Genomic DNA, 15967 nt, shown 5'->3' on the forward strand with positions numbered 1-15967 from the left:
GAATAGTGGGAATAGGATCTGCTTAGTGAAAGAATAAAAACCCTGGAGAAGCAAGAAATCTGTGTCCAAAAATTTGAAGGGGTGCCCAATGGTTAAAGGTATAGATTAGTTTTGAATCTTAAGTGATTTAAATAGATTATGTATAAATGAAAACTTATAAAGCATATACAGGTAGAAACATAAAAAAAAATACAGAAACTCAAATCTCTGTGTGTGTGTATACTACAAGTATAGACTATTTGAAATAACCAGAAGTATTAGGAGGAACCCAGTTCTCTTTCAACGGAGGGATGCAAACAGATTGAATGAATCTTGGGGGAAGATACTGTGGTGGTTACGATTGGGAGCTGAATTGGATAACTAAGGTCTCTTTCAACTCTGAGAATCTGTCAAATATTCAACTGGACTAATTTCGATGGCATCATGTAGCTTTATGTGACTTATATGTGATTCTGTCCTAATGTGAATAACAAAGTGAAAAAAGACAAAATGGGGAAAGATACCATTTTCATTTCAAAAAATGGATGCATTTTATTTTGGAACTTTATATATTCTTATATCAAAGTGAAATTATTTGGATGTGAAAGAAATGTTATCTAATCTTTTTTTCTCAAGTGAATTATTAGTATACACAAAAGTGTGTAATAAAAAATTATTAACTTCTCAATAACAGTGAATTACACTGTCAAACATAAAGGCCTGGATTTATTTTGATTTCCATGAATCGCAAATATTTTTGCCAAGACACTACATACCAAAATTATTGAAATTATTGTAGAATTATATAATATCTATTGACATAGTAGTTTATTTAATTTATGTGAAATATTTCACAATATTTTAATAATTTTTTTCTTTTAGCTCATGAGTTTATTCTTCACACCAGGAAGTTCATTACCAGAATATATCCCAAAGCAACACGAGCAGACTCTTCTAATTTTAATCCTCAAGAATTTTGGAATATAGGTTGTCAAATGGGTATGTTATCCAGGATACTGAGTTTTTTTGCAAAAATAAGATAAAATGAATTCATTTTATGAATTAATGAAAGATTCATGAAAACAGCTTCCTATGAAGACTTTTTGGCCCTGGGTGTTTTGGGGTCAGGTAATAATGATGCATCATTGGTTTCAAGAGTTGAAGTTATTCTTAAATGGGTTGGAGAGGGTAAATCTGGGAGAGGGTTGAGGGCACAGAGGTTAAATTCATGAAGAGTTAGCATGGGAAGTGTAGGAAGGGAAAAAGGAAACCAATATGGACGTAAGAGAACATTGAAGATCAAATCTTTTACTTGAAAGATTTGCTAACGGCCTCTTCAAATCAAGGGACCCCTACCTTTGATACTTCACACCAACTTCTGCATTCATAGTATTGAAAAGTGAATGAGATTGCACAGCTCTGTTCTTTGTCCTTACCAGACTCTCCTTGTTCCAAATCAATCAGCTGATATAGCATTGGCACTAACCAGTCAGAAAGTTCTAGATGTTAACCTTTCTCCTACTGAATTGGGGCAAAGCCTGTAGGTTTGTGGAGAGGGGGAGAGTGGGATCAGGATGGTAAGTGGTGGGGTGCTGGGGGGTGGTTGGTGGTACTGCATACAGTGGTTATTTACCAGCCTTTATGGTGGTATTTCCATATTTAAACAACAATTATTCCTCTGCCTGTTTCTCACCTTCTCCTCAAGTGATAACAGTATCTCTTTGGACCTGAAAGTTTATGATATAGTTGGTGTCTTCCCTTCCAGAATTTAATGTACTGATTTTCTTTATCCTCATATTTCCTAAATGCTATCTGACATGTACATTGCTATTCTATAATCTGTACTGTGTGCCATTATGATTTTTTAACTCAAAGCTATAAAATAATTTACATATTAAACTTTGAAACTTACCTTCATACATTGATATAGACATGGTAGGAGGAAATATTTAAAAATCATGAGTTATTTGGCTAATGATGCTTGCTTTTAAAATGTTTGAAGATACATTATCCGTGATTAGGAAATCCATGATTTCCGTAAATCATCTACTGTGTTTCTTTTGCCATACTCTCTATTTCCTGACTATCTCAAAATACTTTTTTATCACAGTGGCCTTAAATTTCCAGACCCCTGGTCTGCCTATGGACCTTCAAAACGGGAGATTTTTGGATAATGGTGGTTCTGGATATATTTTGAAACCACAATTCCTAAGAGATATTAAATCAAAGTTTAACCCAAATAAAGTACCAAATGATGGTAATCCAATTACACTTACAATAAGGGTAAGATTAAGAACATTTTCTTTCACTTTTTTTGGTTATTATATAAGCGAAATAGTATACATTAATATTAATTAATATACAGTAATATTTTATACATTAATATACGTTACATTAATATTTTGAGTTCCATTGATTTCCTTTAATGCCTTTTAAATTTCTGTTAATTTTGGGGGGTACCATAGGTGGGTGGTATTTAAACATCCTTCCATATCTGAAAAATGTTTCTCTGTTGTCTTTTGGTAAATGATGACTTGCCTGTGAACAGAAATATTGAGGCTAAAAAATCTCCTCTCCAAGGTCTATTTATATTATTCCATTGTCTTTAGGTATCTAATGTTGTGATAGAGAAGTCTGAGTTCAGCCACTAATTACCTTGTGGATATGCTGCTTTTCCCCTCCTTAACTTTAAGGAATTTTATTAGGAAATTCTAGGAGCTACTTGCCTTTCACTCATCTCCAGAATTAGGCTTTTGTCACTCAGGACTTTTTCCCCTTATGTCTCTGAATGTTCTTTTTTTTTTTAATTTTATTTATTTATTTTTCCCCCCAAAGCCCCAGTAGATAGTTGTATGTCATAGCTGCACATCCTTCTAGTTGCTGTATGTGGGACGCGGCCTCAGCATGGCCGGAGAAGCGATGCGTCTGTGCGGACCCGGGATCTGAACCCCGGGCGCCAGCAGCAGAGCACGCGCACTTAACCGCTAAGCCACGGGGCGGCCCCTCTGAATGTTCTTTGATTACTTAGAAACCAAAAGTATCCATAATGCTTCTCTGGAGTATCTACCCTCCATGTTTACTAATTCTTGTCAATCTGGTCACTTTCCCTCTCCCTCTGTGTTTGATTTTCCTCTGTATTTGATTTTATTCTTTATTGATTCTAAAGTAGATGTGAATTTTTCTCCTGTGTTATTAGTTTTCCCACCAATTTTTCTTTACCTCATATTGCTTCCTTTTTATGTTTGTCTGTATCCTACCCAGCACTCTTTCCCCCAACTACTATCTTATTATGTCATCTTTCATCTTTTGTTTTGTTATGTCCTGTGTAATTGCGTTGAGAGCAAAAGTACTTGTCTAAAATTTATGGTTTCCAATAGTAAAGACTTTTTGAAAACTTTTATTCTTCTATAACCTAAGTGCTATATTTATTTCCCTTTTTAAATGTCACTGAATCTTTTGAAAAATCCCTACCTTTTTCTCTCCACTTAGTTTGTATCTGTACCTGTTGTTTGCAATAAATTGGTTGAGTATGGTTTCGTTGGTCCCCCCCCTATATTTAACTAGTTGCTCCTAGAACCATATGAACCATCTCAGATTCTATCCTGGAATTTTGGTACTTACGTTGAGGTCTCTGGTCAGATTTATTGTGTCCCATGTCGTGACAGTGTAGCTCTGCCGGCTCTGCTGCCTGCTGAGAGCTTTCCTGCTCTGGTTACCTGACTGTCAGAGTGCAGAAAATGCTAGAACCTCCTGAGTGTGCCTTCTCCTACAACTCTTCCTATCTATGCTCACTCTTCTACTATTATAACATCACAAGATTTGGGGACCACTTTCATCCACTTTAGGCCCTAGTGATCTTGTCCCAGCTGAGAATGGGAGGTTTAAGAGCCATTTTCCAGAAATTAATGTGGAAAGAGAATACAGCAAAGATGAATGGGACAGAAATGATGCTGGCCACCACAGGAAATAGTTCCAGTGAAGTATGCAGCTGACTTTTCTCCTAGCTGTTAGGGATTTTGTGACTCTAAAGTAGGAGTGTGTAGTGGTTAGGTAGAAATTGTCTGCAATACTGGATGCAACTGAAAATTGACTAGCTGGCATTCTTTCTAGAATCTGGCAAACTATTGTCCATTAAGCTTACTTTACGACATTATTACAACTTTAGAATCCTTTTTGTACTTTTAATACAAAAATTTAAAAAGATTAATAACTTTTTCTTTTACTTTCTGTTTATTGTATAAGCTAGATAGTATATATTAATATTTTGAATTCTATTGATTTCCTTTAATGCCTTTTAAATTTCTGTTAATCTTTTCAGGTACTATAGGTGAGTGGTTTTTCTGCACCTTCCACATCTAAAAAATGTCTCTGAGTTGCCTTTTTGCATGAATGAAAAAATGTAAAAAGTTGCATTATTCTAGTTCTAGACTAGAAAAACTAGACTAGGTGTTCTAGTCGTTGTTCTAGTGAGAATAAGGGATTAATCAGCCTTTTTTTTTGTGAGGAAGATCAGCCCTGAGCTAACATCCATGCCGATCCTCCTCTTTTTGCTGAGAAAGACTGGTCCTGGGCTTACATCTGTGCCCATCTTCCTCTACTTTACATGGGATGCCGCCACAGCATGGCCTGACAAGCGGTGCATCGGTGCGCGCCCGGGATCTGAACCCCGGCGGCGCAAGCACTTAACCGCTACGCCACGGGGCCAGACCCAGATCAGACATTTTTTAAGATGCCTTCCTACTCCACACGAATCTCCTTGCTGTGCTTCTGGGGCTGTATTCTCACCTTTTTTCCCCCCGACCTCCCAAGCACTTTTTCCTCACTTTTGTTTTTGGGTTACTCTGTCTCTACCTGACTCTAAAATATTTGTGTTGTCTAAGGCTTTTTCTTAATCCTCATCTCAAACTAAATATCTCCTTGTGTTCTTTTATACACACTCATGGTTTCAAAACCACCAACAATGTTCAAATCTTTAATCTGACCTCATTTTTGGAATATAAAGGCGTATTTTTAATAGCCTACTTAGCATCCCTACGTGTTTAATCACCATTCTGTCAAACTTAAAATATTCAAGCCTGAACATCCCTTCCTAGTCAAATCTACTTCTATTTTGTTTAAATCTCAACGAGTTCATTGATTCAATTAACTCAGGCTGGAAAATTGAGAGCCATTCTTCTCTTCCACACCTGCTTCGCTTCCCACGTCTAATCCATCTCTAGATTCTACTGATCCTATTCCTAAATGTCTCCCGGAACCATTTGCTTGGTCTGCTGTCATTTGCTGATGTCCATTTCTAGGAATTTGTGACCTGTCATCACATCTATTCCTTTGACTTCCTAAGGAGTTTTCAGGTAACCCGTCTCAGTGCTCCTGATCCATCTTCTGTAAGTCGACAAGATTTTGCTACGATGCTAATCTTATGCCCACCTAATAATATTTGTGTCTCCTGATTGCTTTCTCAGTTGAACCTTGGTCTACTTCTCCCAGCCCCATCTCTCACCTCTTCCAGTCTTTCACACTATTCTGTAACCACATGGAAGTAGAAGCCTTTTCTGTCCACAATGATATCTCCGTGTATTGCACATGCTATTTCCTTTGGCTGGATTATTCTTCCATCCTTCACCTGCCTATTGAGTTCTGACTCATTTTTCAAAACTCGAGTCACTTCCTTTTGGAAGCTTTTTCCTATGTTAAATTAGTTCTTCTTTTTGTAGTTTTCTTCTGTTTTTCCCTACCACCCTATACCTGCATATATTATGGCACTTACCACACTGTATTGTAGTTGTTTATTTACTTGTTGTACTTTTTCTCCCCCACTTCTCCGAGGATTCTTTAAGGATAAGGACTGTATTTTGTTCAACCCTTATCCACAGTGCTTGACAGAAAGTATATGCTCAATACATGTAGGCTAATTGAATAATGATTTCTTTTTCAAGTTGCGCATAGTAAAGAGAATGTGTGTTCTTTTATTGAGAAAGCAAAGACGGAAGGTAGCTAGTATGCACAGATGTTTACGAATGCCACCTGTTTGTATTCTGAGGGGTCTCATCTAGGTGTGTAAGTGGCATGCTGTGAAACAGGCAGGGTTAATGATTTTCCCAGGACGCTGCTGCCGTAGCCGTGTGGGTCCTTCCCTCTTGCTTTGATCATTCTAGGCAGCTTTGTGACTACATTATGACTTGCACAAATCGTGGCGTGCACGACTGGGGAATCAAAAGATCTCGTTTTGCCATTAGCTTTTTTAGGTCCTTGATGAAGCCATTCAACATTTCTGGTTTACTCTTTGTCATTTACAGAATTTTGGATTAAGTCAGTTATTTTCAAGATTGTAAAGACTATGGAACCATTTTCTAAGTTCAAAATCTCATGCATAAGGCCAATAGATGAAAGTAAAGCTACTCTGGTTGACCACTGAGGGTTTTCTGTTTGACATCCATCCTCCACGGTGACCCCGGGAAAGGCTTTGTGAATCAGAGTATATAAATTATTTGAACAATAATTTCTAAATTCTCTTTCAGCTCTCATATTCAATTATTATTATTATTTTTTAGTTAGATATTTTCTTTGGGGGGGCATGAGGTGCACCAAAGCTAAGTCTTCTCATGCTGGTAAGGGTCTATTACCTGCAGACCTGATATTCAGCCTGTAGGCTCTGGTATCGGTGTACTAGTTGTTTATGTCCAATGTTCTTTCTAATGTGTCTAATTATGCTGACTGATCAATGCCCATTCCATACTGGTTGTTAAATATTTGCACAGTCACTCTGGTGTCTAGCTAATGCCATAATGTATGGTTGTAGGACAGGAAAAATTACACATCGGCATTTTTTCTTTTCTTTTCCTTTCCCTTCCTTCATTTCTTCCTTCCTTCTTCTTTTTTTTTTCCAAATAGTTATTTGTTTGTTCCTCTTTGCTATAGTCTTCAGAAATTGAAATCATGCCTCAAAGGTTACATTAGTACATTTTACAAATTAGTACATACACTTCAGATATTGGGTTTTTTAAAACATTATTCTTTAAAGTAAAACAAATCTTTGCTTCAACAATTAGCTTGACTAATAAAATGCTAACTAAAACTATTATTAATTACTTGCCAAGCATTCTTCTGATACCTAGTCCTTAATAAACATATGAAATAATTGATTTTTTTACACTCAGGTTACTCGTAATATAGACAACAACGCATAATGTAAAATTTTGTGATAAATTACCCAAACATACAAATTATACTATTAGAAAATGCTATTATAGGAAATTATGCAGTGCTTTTTCTTACATTTCAGCAGTAGTATTCAAATTGTTTCCTAATTTTTGCCATATACATATATAATATGAATTTGAAAATAGTTCATGTTATCAGAGTAACTCAGCCTGAATTACAGTAGAAGGTGACTGTAACAATGCTTTTAAGCAATGCTTTTTAACAATCATAACAAATACTTTTAAAATAAAAATATATGTTGAACCATAAACCTTGGACAATGTGGATTCTACTAAAATCACGTATCAGTGAAAATGGAATAATTTAGACATGTTCCTGGTATTCATCTATTAATACTTGAGGATAAAAAAGTTAAATTTTAAAATTTGCATTGTTTTCCACTTTCAATGTTTTTGATGGAACTGACTTAGAGTTATTTTTTTTGGAATACGCATTTTATTTTGAAATTAAGTGGTGTTGCAGTTTGATATCCTGCTCAATTCTTGTATTCAAATATTCTTGTGCAGCTCATCAGTGGTATCCAATTGCCTCCCAGTTATCATTCATCATCTAACAAAGCTGACGCATTAGTGATTATAGAAATTTTTGGTGTTCCAAATGATCAAGTGAAACAGCAGACTCGTGTGATTAAAAAAAATGGTGAGCTCCTAATATATTTTATTGAACTTCTATTAGACTTTTTGTTGGAAAGCTTAAAAATTATATATTGATAGAGATTTGACACATATCTATTATTCATAAAGCAAAGGTTTTGCATTATGTTCAAGATGACCAAGTATTATACATAGCAAAAACATATTATTTGATATGATTTAATGTTTAGATGTATTCTCAGACTACAGATACAAAAATTTATCTAACTTGAAAAATTACTACTTTTTTCACTTGTACCTTCTTTTAATGTTTTTCCCCATATTGCTGAATTGAGACTTTTTTTTTTACTGAGGTCATAATGGTTTATCACATTGTAAAATTTCAGTTGTACATTATTATTTGTCTGTCACTATATATATGTGCCTCTTTACTCCTTATGCCCACCTCCCAGCCCCCTTCTCTCTGGTAGCCACTAATTTGTTTTCTTTGTCCATGTGTTTGTTTATCTTCCTCATATGAGTGAAATCATATGGTGTTTGTCTATATCTGTCTGGCTTATTTCGCTTAACAAAATATCCTCAAGTTCCATCCACGTTGTTGCAAATGTGATGATTTTGTCTTTTTTTATGGCTGAGTAGTATTCCATTGTGTATATATACCACATCTTCTTTATCCATTCATCCATTGATGGGTAGTCTGTTGCTTCCACATCTTGGCAATTGTGAATAATGCTGCAGTGAACATAGGGGTGCATAAGACTTTTTGAATTGTTGATTTCAAGTTCTTTGGATAAATATTCAGTAGTGGGATAGCTGGGTTGTATGGTATTTCTATTTTTAATTTTTTGAGGAATCTCCATACTATTTTCCATAGAGGCTGAACCAGTTTGCACTCCCACCAGCAGTGTATGAGGGTTCCCTTTTCTCCGCATCCTCTCCAATATTTGTTACTTTTTTGTCTTGGTGATTATAGCCAATTAGTGATGATGAACATCTTTTCATGTGCCCATTGGCCATCTGTATATCTTCTTTGGAAAAATGTCTGTTCAGATCCTCTGCCCATTTTTTGATTGGTTTGTTTGTTTTTCTGTTGTTGAGTTCTGTGAGTTTTTGTATATTTTGGAGATTAACCCCTTGTCGGATATATGATTTGCAAATATTTTCTCCCAGTTGGTGGGTTGTCTTTTCATTTTGTTCCTGATTTCCTTTGCCTTGCAGAAGCTCTTTAGTCTGTTGAAGTCTCATTTGTTTATTTTTTCTTTTGTTTCCCTTGCCCGAGTAGACATGGTGTTCAAAAAGATCCTTGTAAGACCGAAATCAAAGAGTGTGCTGCCTATATTTTCTCCTAGTCTTGTGATTTCACGTCTTACCTTCAAGTCTTTAATCCATTTTGAGTTAATTTTTGTGTGTGTTTTAAGATAATGCTTTACTTTCATTTTTTTGCATGTGGCTGTCCAATTTTCCCAACACCATTTGTTGAAGAGACTTTCCTTTCTCCATTGTAAGTTCTTAGCTCCTTTGTCGAAGATTAGCTGTCCATAAATGTGTGGTTTTATTTCTGGGCTTTCAATTTGTTCCCTTGATCTGTGTGTCTGTTTTTGTACCAGTACCATGCTTTTTGATTACTATAACTTTGTAGTATATTTTGAAGTCAGGGATTGTGATGCCTCCAGCTTTGTTCTTTTCTCTCAGGATTTCTTTAGCTATTTGGAGTCTTTTGTTGCCCCATGTGAATTTTAGGATTCATTATTCTATTTCCGTGTAGAATGTCATTGGGATTCTGATTGGGATTGCACTGAATCTGTAGATTGTTTTAAGTAGTATGGACATTTTAACTATGTTAATTCTTCCAATCCATGTGCATGGAATATCCTTCCATTTCTTTGTCTTCTTCAATTTCTTTCAATAACATCTTATAGTTTTCATTGTATAGGTCTTTCACCTCCTTGGTTTAATCTATTCCTAGATATTTTATTCTTTTTGTTGTGAGTGTAAATGGGATTGTATTCTTGAGTTCTCTTTCTGTTAGTTCGTTATTATAGACATGCAACTGATTTTTGTAAGTTGATTTTGTACCCTGCAACTTTGCTGTTGTTGTTGAGTATTTCTAATAGTTTTCCAATGGATTCTTTAGGATTTTCTATATAGAAAATCATGTCGTCTACCAACAGCAAGAGTTTCACTTATTCCTTGCCAATTTGGATATCTTTTATTTCTTTTTCTTGCCTAATTTCTCTGGCCAAAACATCCGGTACTATGTTGAATAAGAGTGATGAGAGTGGGCACCCTTGTCTTGCTCCTGTTCTCAGTGGGATGGCTTTCAGTTTTTCTCCATTGAATATGATGTTGGTTGTGGGTTTGTCATATATGGCCTTTATTATTTTGAGGTACTTTCCTCCTATGCCCATTTTATTGAGAGTTTTTATCATAAATGGATGTTGGATCCTATCAAATGCTTTCTCTGTGTCTATTGAGATGATCATATGGTTTTTACTCCTCATTTTGTTAATGTGGTGTATCACTTTGATTGATTTGCAGATGCTGAACCATCCCACTAGATCATGGTGTATGATCCTTTTAATGTATTGCTGTATTCGGTTTGCCAATATTTTGTTGAGGATTTTTGCATCTCTGTTCATCAGCAATATTGGCGGGTAATTTTCCTTCTTTGTGTTGTCCTTCTCTGGCTTTGGGATCAGGGTGATGTTAGCCTTGTAAAATGTGTTCAGAAGTGTTCCATCTTCTTCAGTTTTTTGGAATAGTTTGAGAAGGATAGGTATTAAATCTTCTTTGAATGTTTGGTAGAATTCTCCAGAGAAGCCACCTGGTCCTGGACTTTCATTTTTTGGGAGGTTTTTGCTTACTGTTTCAATCTCTTTACTTGTGATTGGTCTATTCAGATTCTTTATTTCTTCTTGATTCAGTGTTGGGAGATTGTATGATTCTAAGAATTTATCCATTTCTTTTAGATTGTCCAATTTGTTGGCATATAGTTTTTCATAGTATTCTCTTATAATCCTTTGTATTTCTGTGGTACCCATTGTAATTTCTCCCTGAGAGACATTTTGACAGCTGCAAATCTGCTTAGCTTCTAACCTCTCTGTAAAATAAAGAATTTATGATTCTTCTGATACAGCATGTTACACATTTTTACCTCGCTGCTTGAATTATTTTAGATCAAAGTCTGTGGCTTCTGAGCTTCCAACTCAGGCTAAGGATGCCATAGAAACCTACTCATACAGTATTTGGATTTAAATTCAGTCATTTTTGCCAGATGGGAAATCTAGGAATGCAAGAAATGATTTTGGTAAGATTTTCAGTGTTCCAGCATGGCATGATATTTTACGTAATGCAGTACTAATGTTGTCATTTCTTCTCTGAGATTGAAATCATTAAGGAAATTATAAAAGTATAGATTCTTGGAGGAATCACCTTGGAGGAGACCTTGGAACTGATCCCTGAGTCTAGAATCTTCTTTGAGTGGATATTCTCAAAGTATAGTGAACTTCATTTCAGAGTCTGGAAATATGCTCCAGAGAAGCAAGTGTAGTTTTATAAGTCATTTCCTTCTTGGGGATAATTTCCAATCAGGTCTACCATCTGCTTCCTCCTCCAACCCTCTGAATATTCCTCCAGTGTGGCCCCTAGTGTAAAAGGCGGGGAAAAAAGATTTGGGAAGTTTTTGCTCATCCTATGTTATCAATGGGAAGAGATATTAGTGATGACTTACTGCCTTATTTGGCACCCCTTAGAGTTGAAAGCACATTACAATGGCATTGTCAAGAAATGGTAACTGCTAATATCAGGAAGCTTATAGTAACCCATCTCTTGTTCTCTTCATCCTCTGCTTGAATCTTCATGGCAAAATGCACAGAACGTTTACTTATTCAATGCACTCCTTATAATACTATGATTCTAGCTCCCATTAGAGTTTTGATTATATCCTTGGGTTTTATGGGAATATCTCTGCAGAAATACAATTTGGTTCATCAAGCATTACTGAGTCCATTATGTTAAAAGCTTGGTGCTAAGTATCAAAAAACTTAAAAGACCTCTGTTTATTAAATGTATTATTATGTATGTTCCAACTAACTCTATTGTAGATAGTTTACAGTTCAGTGTGAGAAGTAAGATACAAGTAAAACTATTATGATAAAAAGCCATAGTGCTTTAAGGAAAATAAAAAGAATTGTAGTGGAAGGGGCAAATTTGGAAATAGTTCTTAGAGAATGAGTAGAATTTTTGACAGAGATTGGGGATAAGGGCATTTAAGGCAAAAGGAATAATATGAGTGCTAAAATATGGAGAAGACAAAATTCAAACATGCTAGAGAAAAGTAAAGAAGTTCAAGATGAGTGAGATACAGGGTACTTAAGAAAAATTAGTGTAAGATAAAATGAGAAAGTCATTGGGGATGGTCATGGAAAATTGTGAAGGCCATGATAAAGTGTTAGGAGCTTTCTTTTCTGTAGAAAGTGAATACAATTAAGACCTTTAAACAGGGATATAAGACTAGCAGAGTTGAGCTTTAGGGAGATTGTTTCTGCAGATTAGATAGAAGGAAGTGTATGAGAGGGAAATGAGAAACACAAAGTAGAGTCGGGACATGATTTCATGGTTACAGGATGTAGAAGTCAGGTTATAAAGAAAGACTGTGGCAGCAGAAGAGGAATGGAGGAGGTATGTGAGACTAGCAGGATTAAAAGTCTAAGTAGCTGGATAAGAGGGATTCTAAGACAGCTTAGCTGCTAGGTAAGTAGTGTAACAAAAGACATGCGAGTCTGGGAGGAAAAAGGTCACATTTGGATAAGATGTGGAAGTAATTCTTCAGTTTTGGTCATGCTAGGAAAAACTATATTTCTTACTATCAAATTTGGTATCCTGGTTTCCTCTTTTTGTTTTTTACTTTGACAACTAAAAGTTAAGACTCATATAATCAATATACGATTTTGTGTATATGTGCAAGAGAGAGAGAGAGGAAAAAAAAAGAGAGAGTACTGAACTAGAGCTGGAGGAGGAAGAAGAAATCAGTATAAGAATTTTGTGCAGAGATTTTGCAATGTCTATAAGGAATTAACTCTTAAACTTGCCCCTGTACTCCATGGAATTATTTCTCTTCTTGTGGCAAGATGATACAGTCTTAATTCCAGCAAACCGTTATTCAACTGGTTTACTATTTTCATGGGCATAGACTGCATTATGGATTACTATCTAGTAAATGTGTGCCTGTGACCACAGATACACCGTAGAAAACATAGACATAGTATAATTAGTCACAAATTCTTCAACACTTCTGAAAATGTAACTCAAACAACAAAAGCTGTTGACATAGCAGGTGTAGAGTTGACTCTGCACATGGAAAACAATTCATGTTATTTTTCTATGAACCTTTGAGTCTTTATTAAGTAGAGCGCATGCTTGATCTGGATGTGAATTTCTGGATTCTGTTAAATTATGCTTAAATTTTGGATGATTTGGGTCACACTGATGCAATTTGGATTTCTTGTTTGGCAAGAGATTGGTTGTTTGGGATGATCTATTTTGATATAGACCTAAAATACTCATGAACTTTGGACTTCAAAATGAGAATTTAGTCAAAGCAGGGACAAGAGCTGGCTTTAGAGCACTCATTATCTAGCTTTCAGACCACCAGCTATCAATGGTGCTCTTTCCGTAATAGGACCTGGTCTAGAAAAATGATGTTAGTTAACTTCTTCATGTGTCCATTTCTTTGTTAATGAAATGCCTGAACACAGCAGTCATATTGCCTAATGAGCAAACATTTCTGCTCTGAAATCAGAGTTCATTTGTTTGAATTCCTGCCCTGCCACTTAGTGCTGTGTATGTGAAACCCTTAAAAAGTTATGTAACATCTTTGGGGCTCAGTTTTCTCATCTATAAATGTGGATGGTAATAACCCTGATGGTGTTGCTGTGAGGATTAAATGAGATTATCTATTTAAAGTTCTTAGAATATTGCCCAGCAATAGTAAACACACAATAAACATTGTTATAGACGTTATTATTCCTTTCTCATTGGGTGCATTAAAAATTTAAGTGCTCTAAAACACAAGCTATTATTACTATTATTATTAAAGTATCGAAAAAAAATTTTAAACAGGTGTTATGCATTTTTTCCTAGAGATAATGTCTATGATTTTTTGATTCTATCTATTCCTTTATATTTCAGCTTTTAGTCCAAGATGGAATGAAACATTCACATTTATTATTCAGGTGCCAGAATTGGCATTGATACGTTTTGTTGTTGAAAATCAAGGTTTAATAGCTGGAAATGAATTTCTCGGGCAATATACTCTACCGGTTCTATGCATGAACAAAGGTAATATTCCTAAAAGTAAGATGGTAGTGCCAACATTTAAATATAATGTGAGTTTACCAGAGCCACACTTTGATATACCAAATAGTTCTATCCATGACAATCAGATGTAAAGGAAATTTTATGTATTGACACATATTTTCTCTCCATGGAATTACAGAAATCTGTTCTCAGATGGAAGGTGGGATTGGGGTGTGGGATTGCTAGGAAGACTAATTAGGCAAACTTGGCATGTGTGAGCATTTCTTTACATGGATCACAGCTCTTTTGTTTCAGTTAAGAGTAGTCATGACTACCGTAAAGAAATGAAGGATGGGGATGAAACAGAAGCACGAAGCAGTGACTCATTCTTCCTGCCTAAGGAGAAGAGACTGGAGCCCGAGACTATCCTTTCTTAACTCTTTTCAAGGCTGCTTTTATGTTGCAGTCACCTTACCAGGGAGATTTACACCGTGCTCCCAATTACCTTGTCTCAGTCTGTTTACTGTTGCCACCGCATCTGAGATGTACCTAGGAAACAGTCTTTCCGAAGCAGAAGGGTGGTGTCTAATTTTTGGAGCACGTTGCACTTTGAAGGGAGAGAAGCGTGAGCTGTGCGCTTAGTGTTAAGCAGTAGGAAGTCAGAATAGAAACTTCAAATATTTTACCTTTGTGGAAAATTAGTATACAAGATGAATATAACTATACAGTCATAGTTTTTATAGATGCTTAGTAAAGATATATTCTTTCTCAGTAGCACCATTGGAACATCACTAATTTATATTTATTGTTCTAATTATATCCTATTTCTTTGGTAGGTTACCGTCGTGTTCCTCTGTTTTCCAAAATGGGTGAGAGTCTTGAGCCTGCTTCACTGTTTATTTATGTTTGGTACATCAGATAGCAACTAAGGGTACCTGACATATTGTTAGCTATGCATCACAATAAAACAGCCAAAATGAATATTCATATCTTTTTCCTTTTTTAAAACAAAATGATTTACACACAAAAAAATATTGAGCAAACTCACTTTTAAATATGCAAAATAGAGCAGTAGAAAAAAGAAAATGGAAACTTCAGAGGGTCCTGACTCAGTGTGGCATTCTTTTTTTTTTGCTGAGGAAGATTTGCCCTGAGCTAACATTTGTGCCAATCTTCTTCTATTTTGTATGTGGGACGCTGCCACAGCGTGGCCACCACCAAGTGGTGCAAGTCTGTGCCTGGGCTGGGCTGCTGAAGTGGAGCACACCAAACTTAACCACTAGGCCATGAGGCGGACCCCTCAGTGTGACATTCTTGTCAGCCAGTTTCTCTTGCCTCTCTGCTGCTGAGGCTGCTGTTTCAACTTGCTTGTATCATTTTTAGTTAGTAGAATTTACAAGCTTTTAAAATATGTCTGATTGTATAAGATATGTTGGCAAATATTTGGCAGTATAAAAGAAATGTGAAATCTAAAAGTGTTTTAACTTCCAGGCACCAACTACAGCACATTGTGGTGGGAAGGAATTAGATTCCCAGGGGCTTTGTGCCCTTTCATGTCCTAGAGAGTGATTAGCCCCTGCATCCTCAGGCTAGGTCTAAGATGCTGTGCACTGGATTTGGTACCCTGTAATTATACAGACATTTTTATGAGTGTATATGAAATTGATTTGCATTCAGACTGTATTCAGAGTCTATGTCTATAAAAGAGATCTACTATGTGGACTTACATGCTTGGAGCTCCGAATGCATTTGCAATATTTCTGAATCTGTACTAAATGTACTCTGAAGATTGTTTCTTGGTCAGAGATGAGATTCCTGTGCTATTTTGTATGCTGAGCTTCTCACCATCAGCAGGACTATGCTTTACTAAATGTCAT

General features: G+C 35.9%; 1 protein-coding gene across 1 annotated transcript in view; it reads left to right on the plus strand.

The window, feature by feature from the left end:
* Positions 1-15016, plus strand: part of PLCZ1 (phospholipase C zeta 1) — a 32645-nt gene extending 17629 nt beyond the window's left edge. The window contains 5 exon segments of the mRNA XM_058558689.1: positions 862-978; positions 2090-2262; positions 7707-7839; positions 13983-14132; positions 14927-15016. Coding sequence (XP_058414672.1) covers positions 862-978; positions 2090-2262; positions 7707-7839; positions 13983-14132; positions 14927-15012 — 659 coding nt within the window. The 3' untranslated portion in view covers positions 15013-15016.
* Positions 15017-15967: the final 951 nt, after the last annotated feature.

This window comes from Diceros bicornis, chromosome 17 (genome assembly GCF_020826845.1).
Source record: "Diceros bicornis minor isolate mBicDic1 chromosome 17, mDicBic1.mat.cur, whole genome shotgun sequence".
NCBI lineage: Eukaryota > Metazoa > Chordata > Mammalia > Perissodactyla > Rhinocerotidae > Diceros > Diceros bicornis.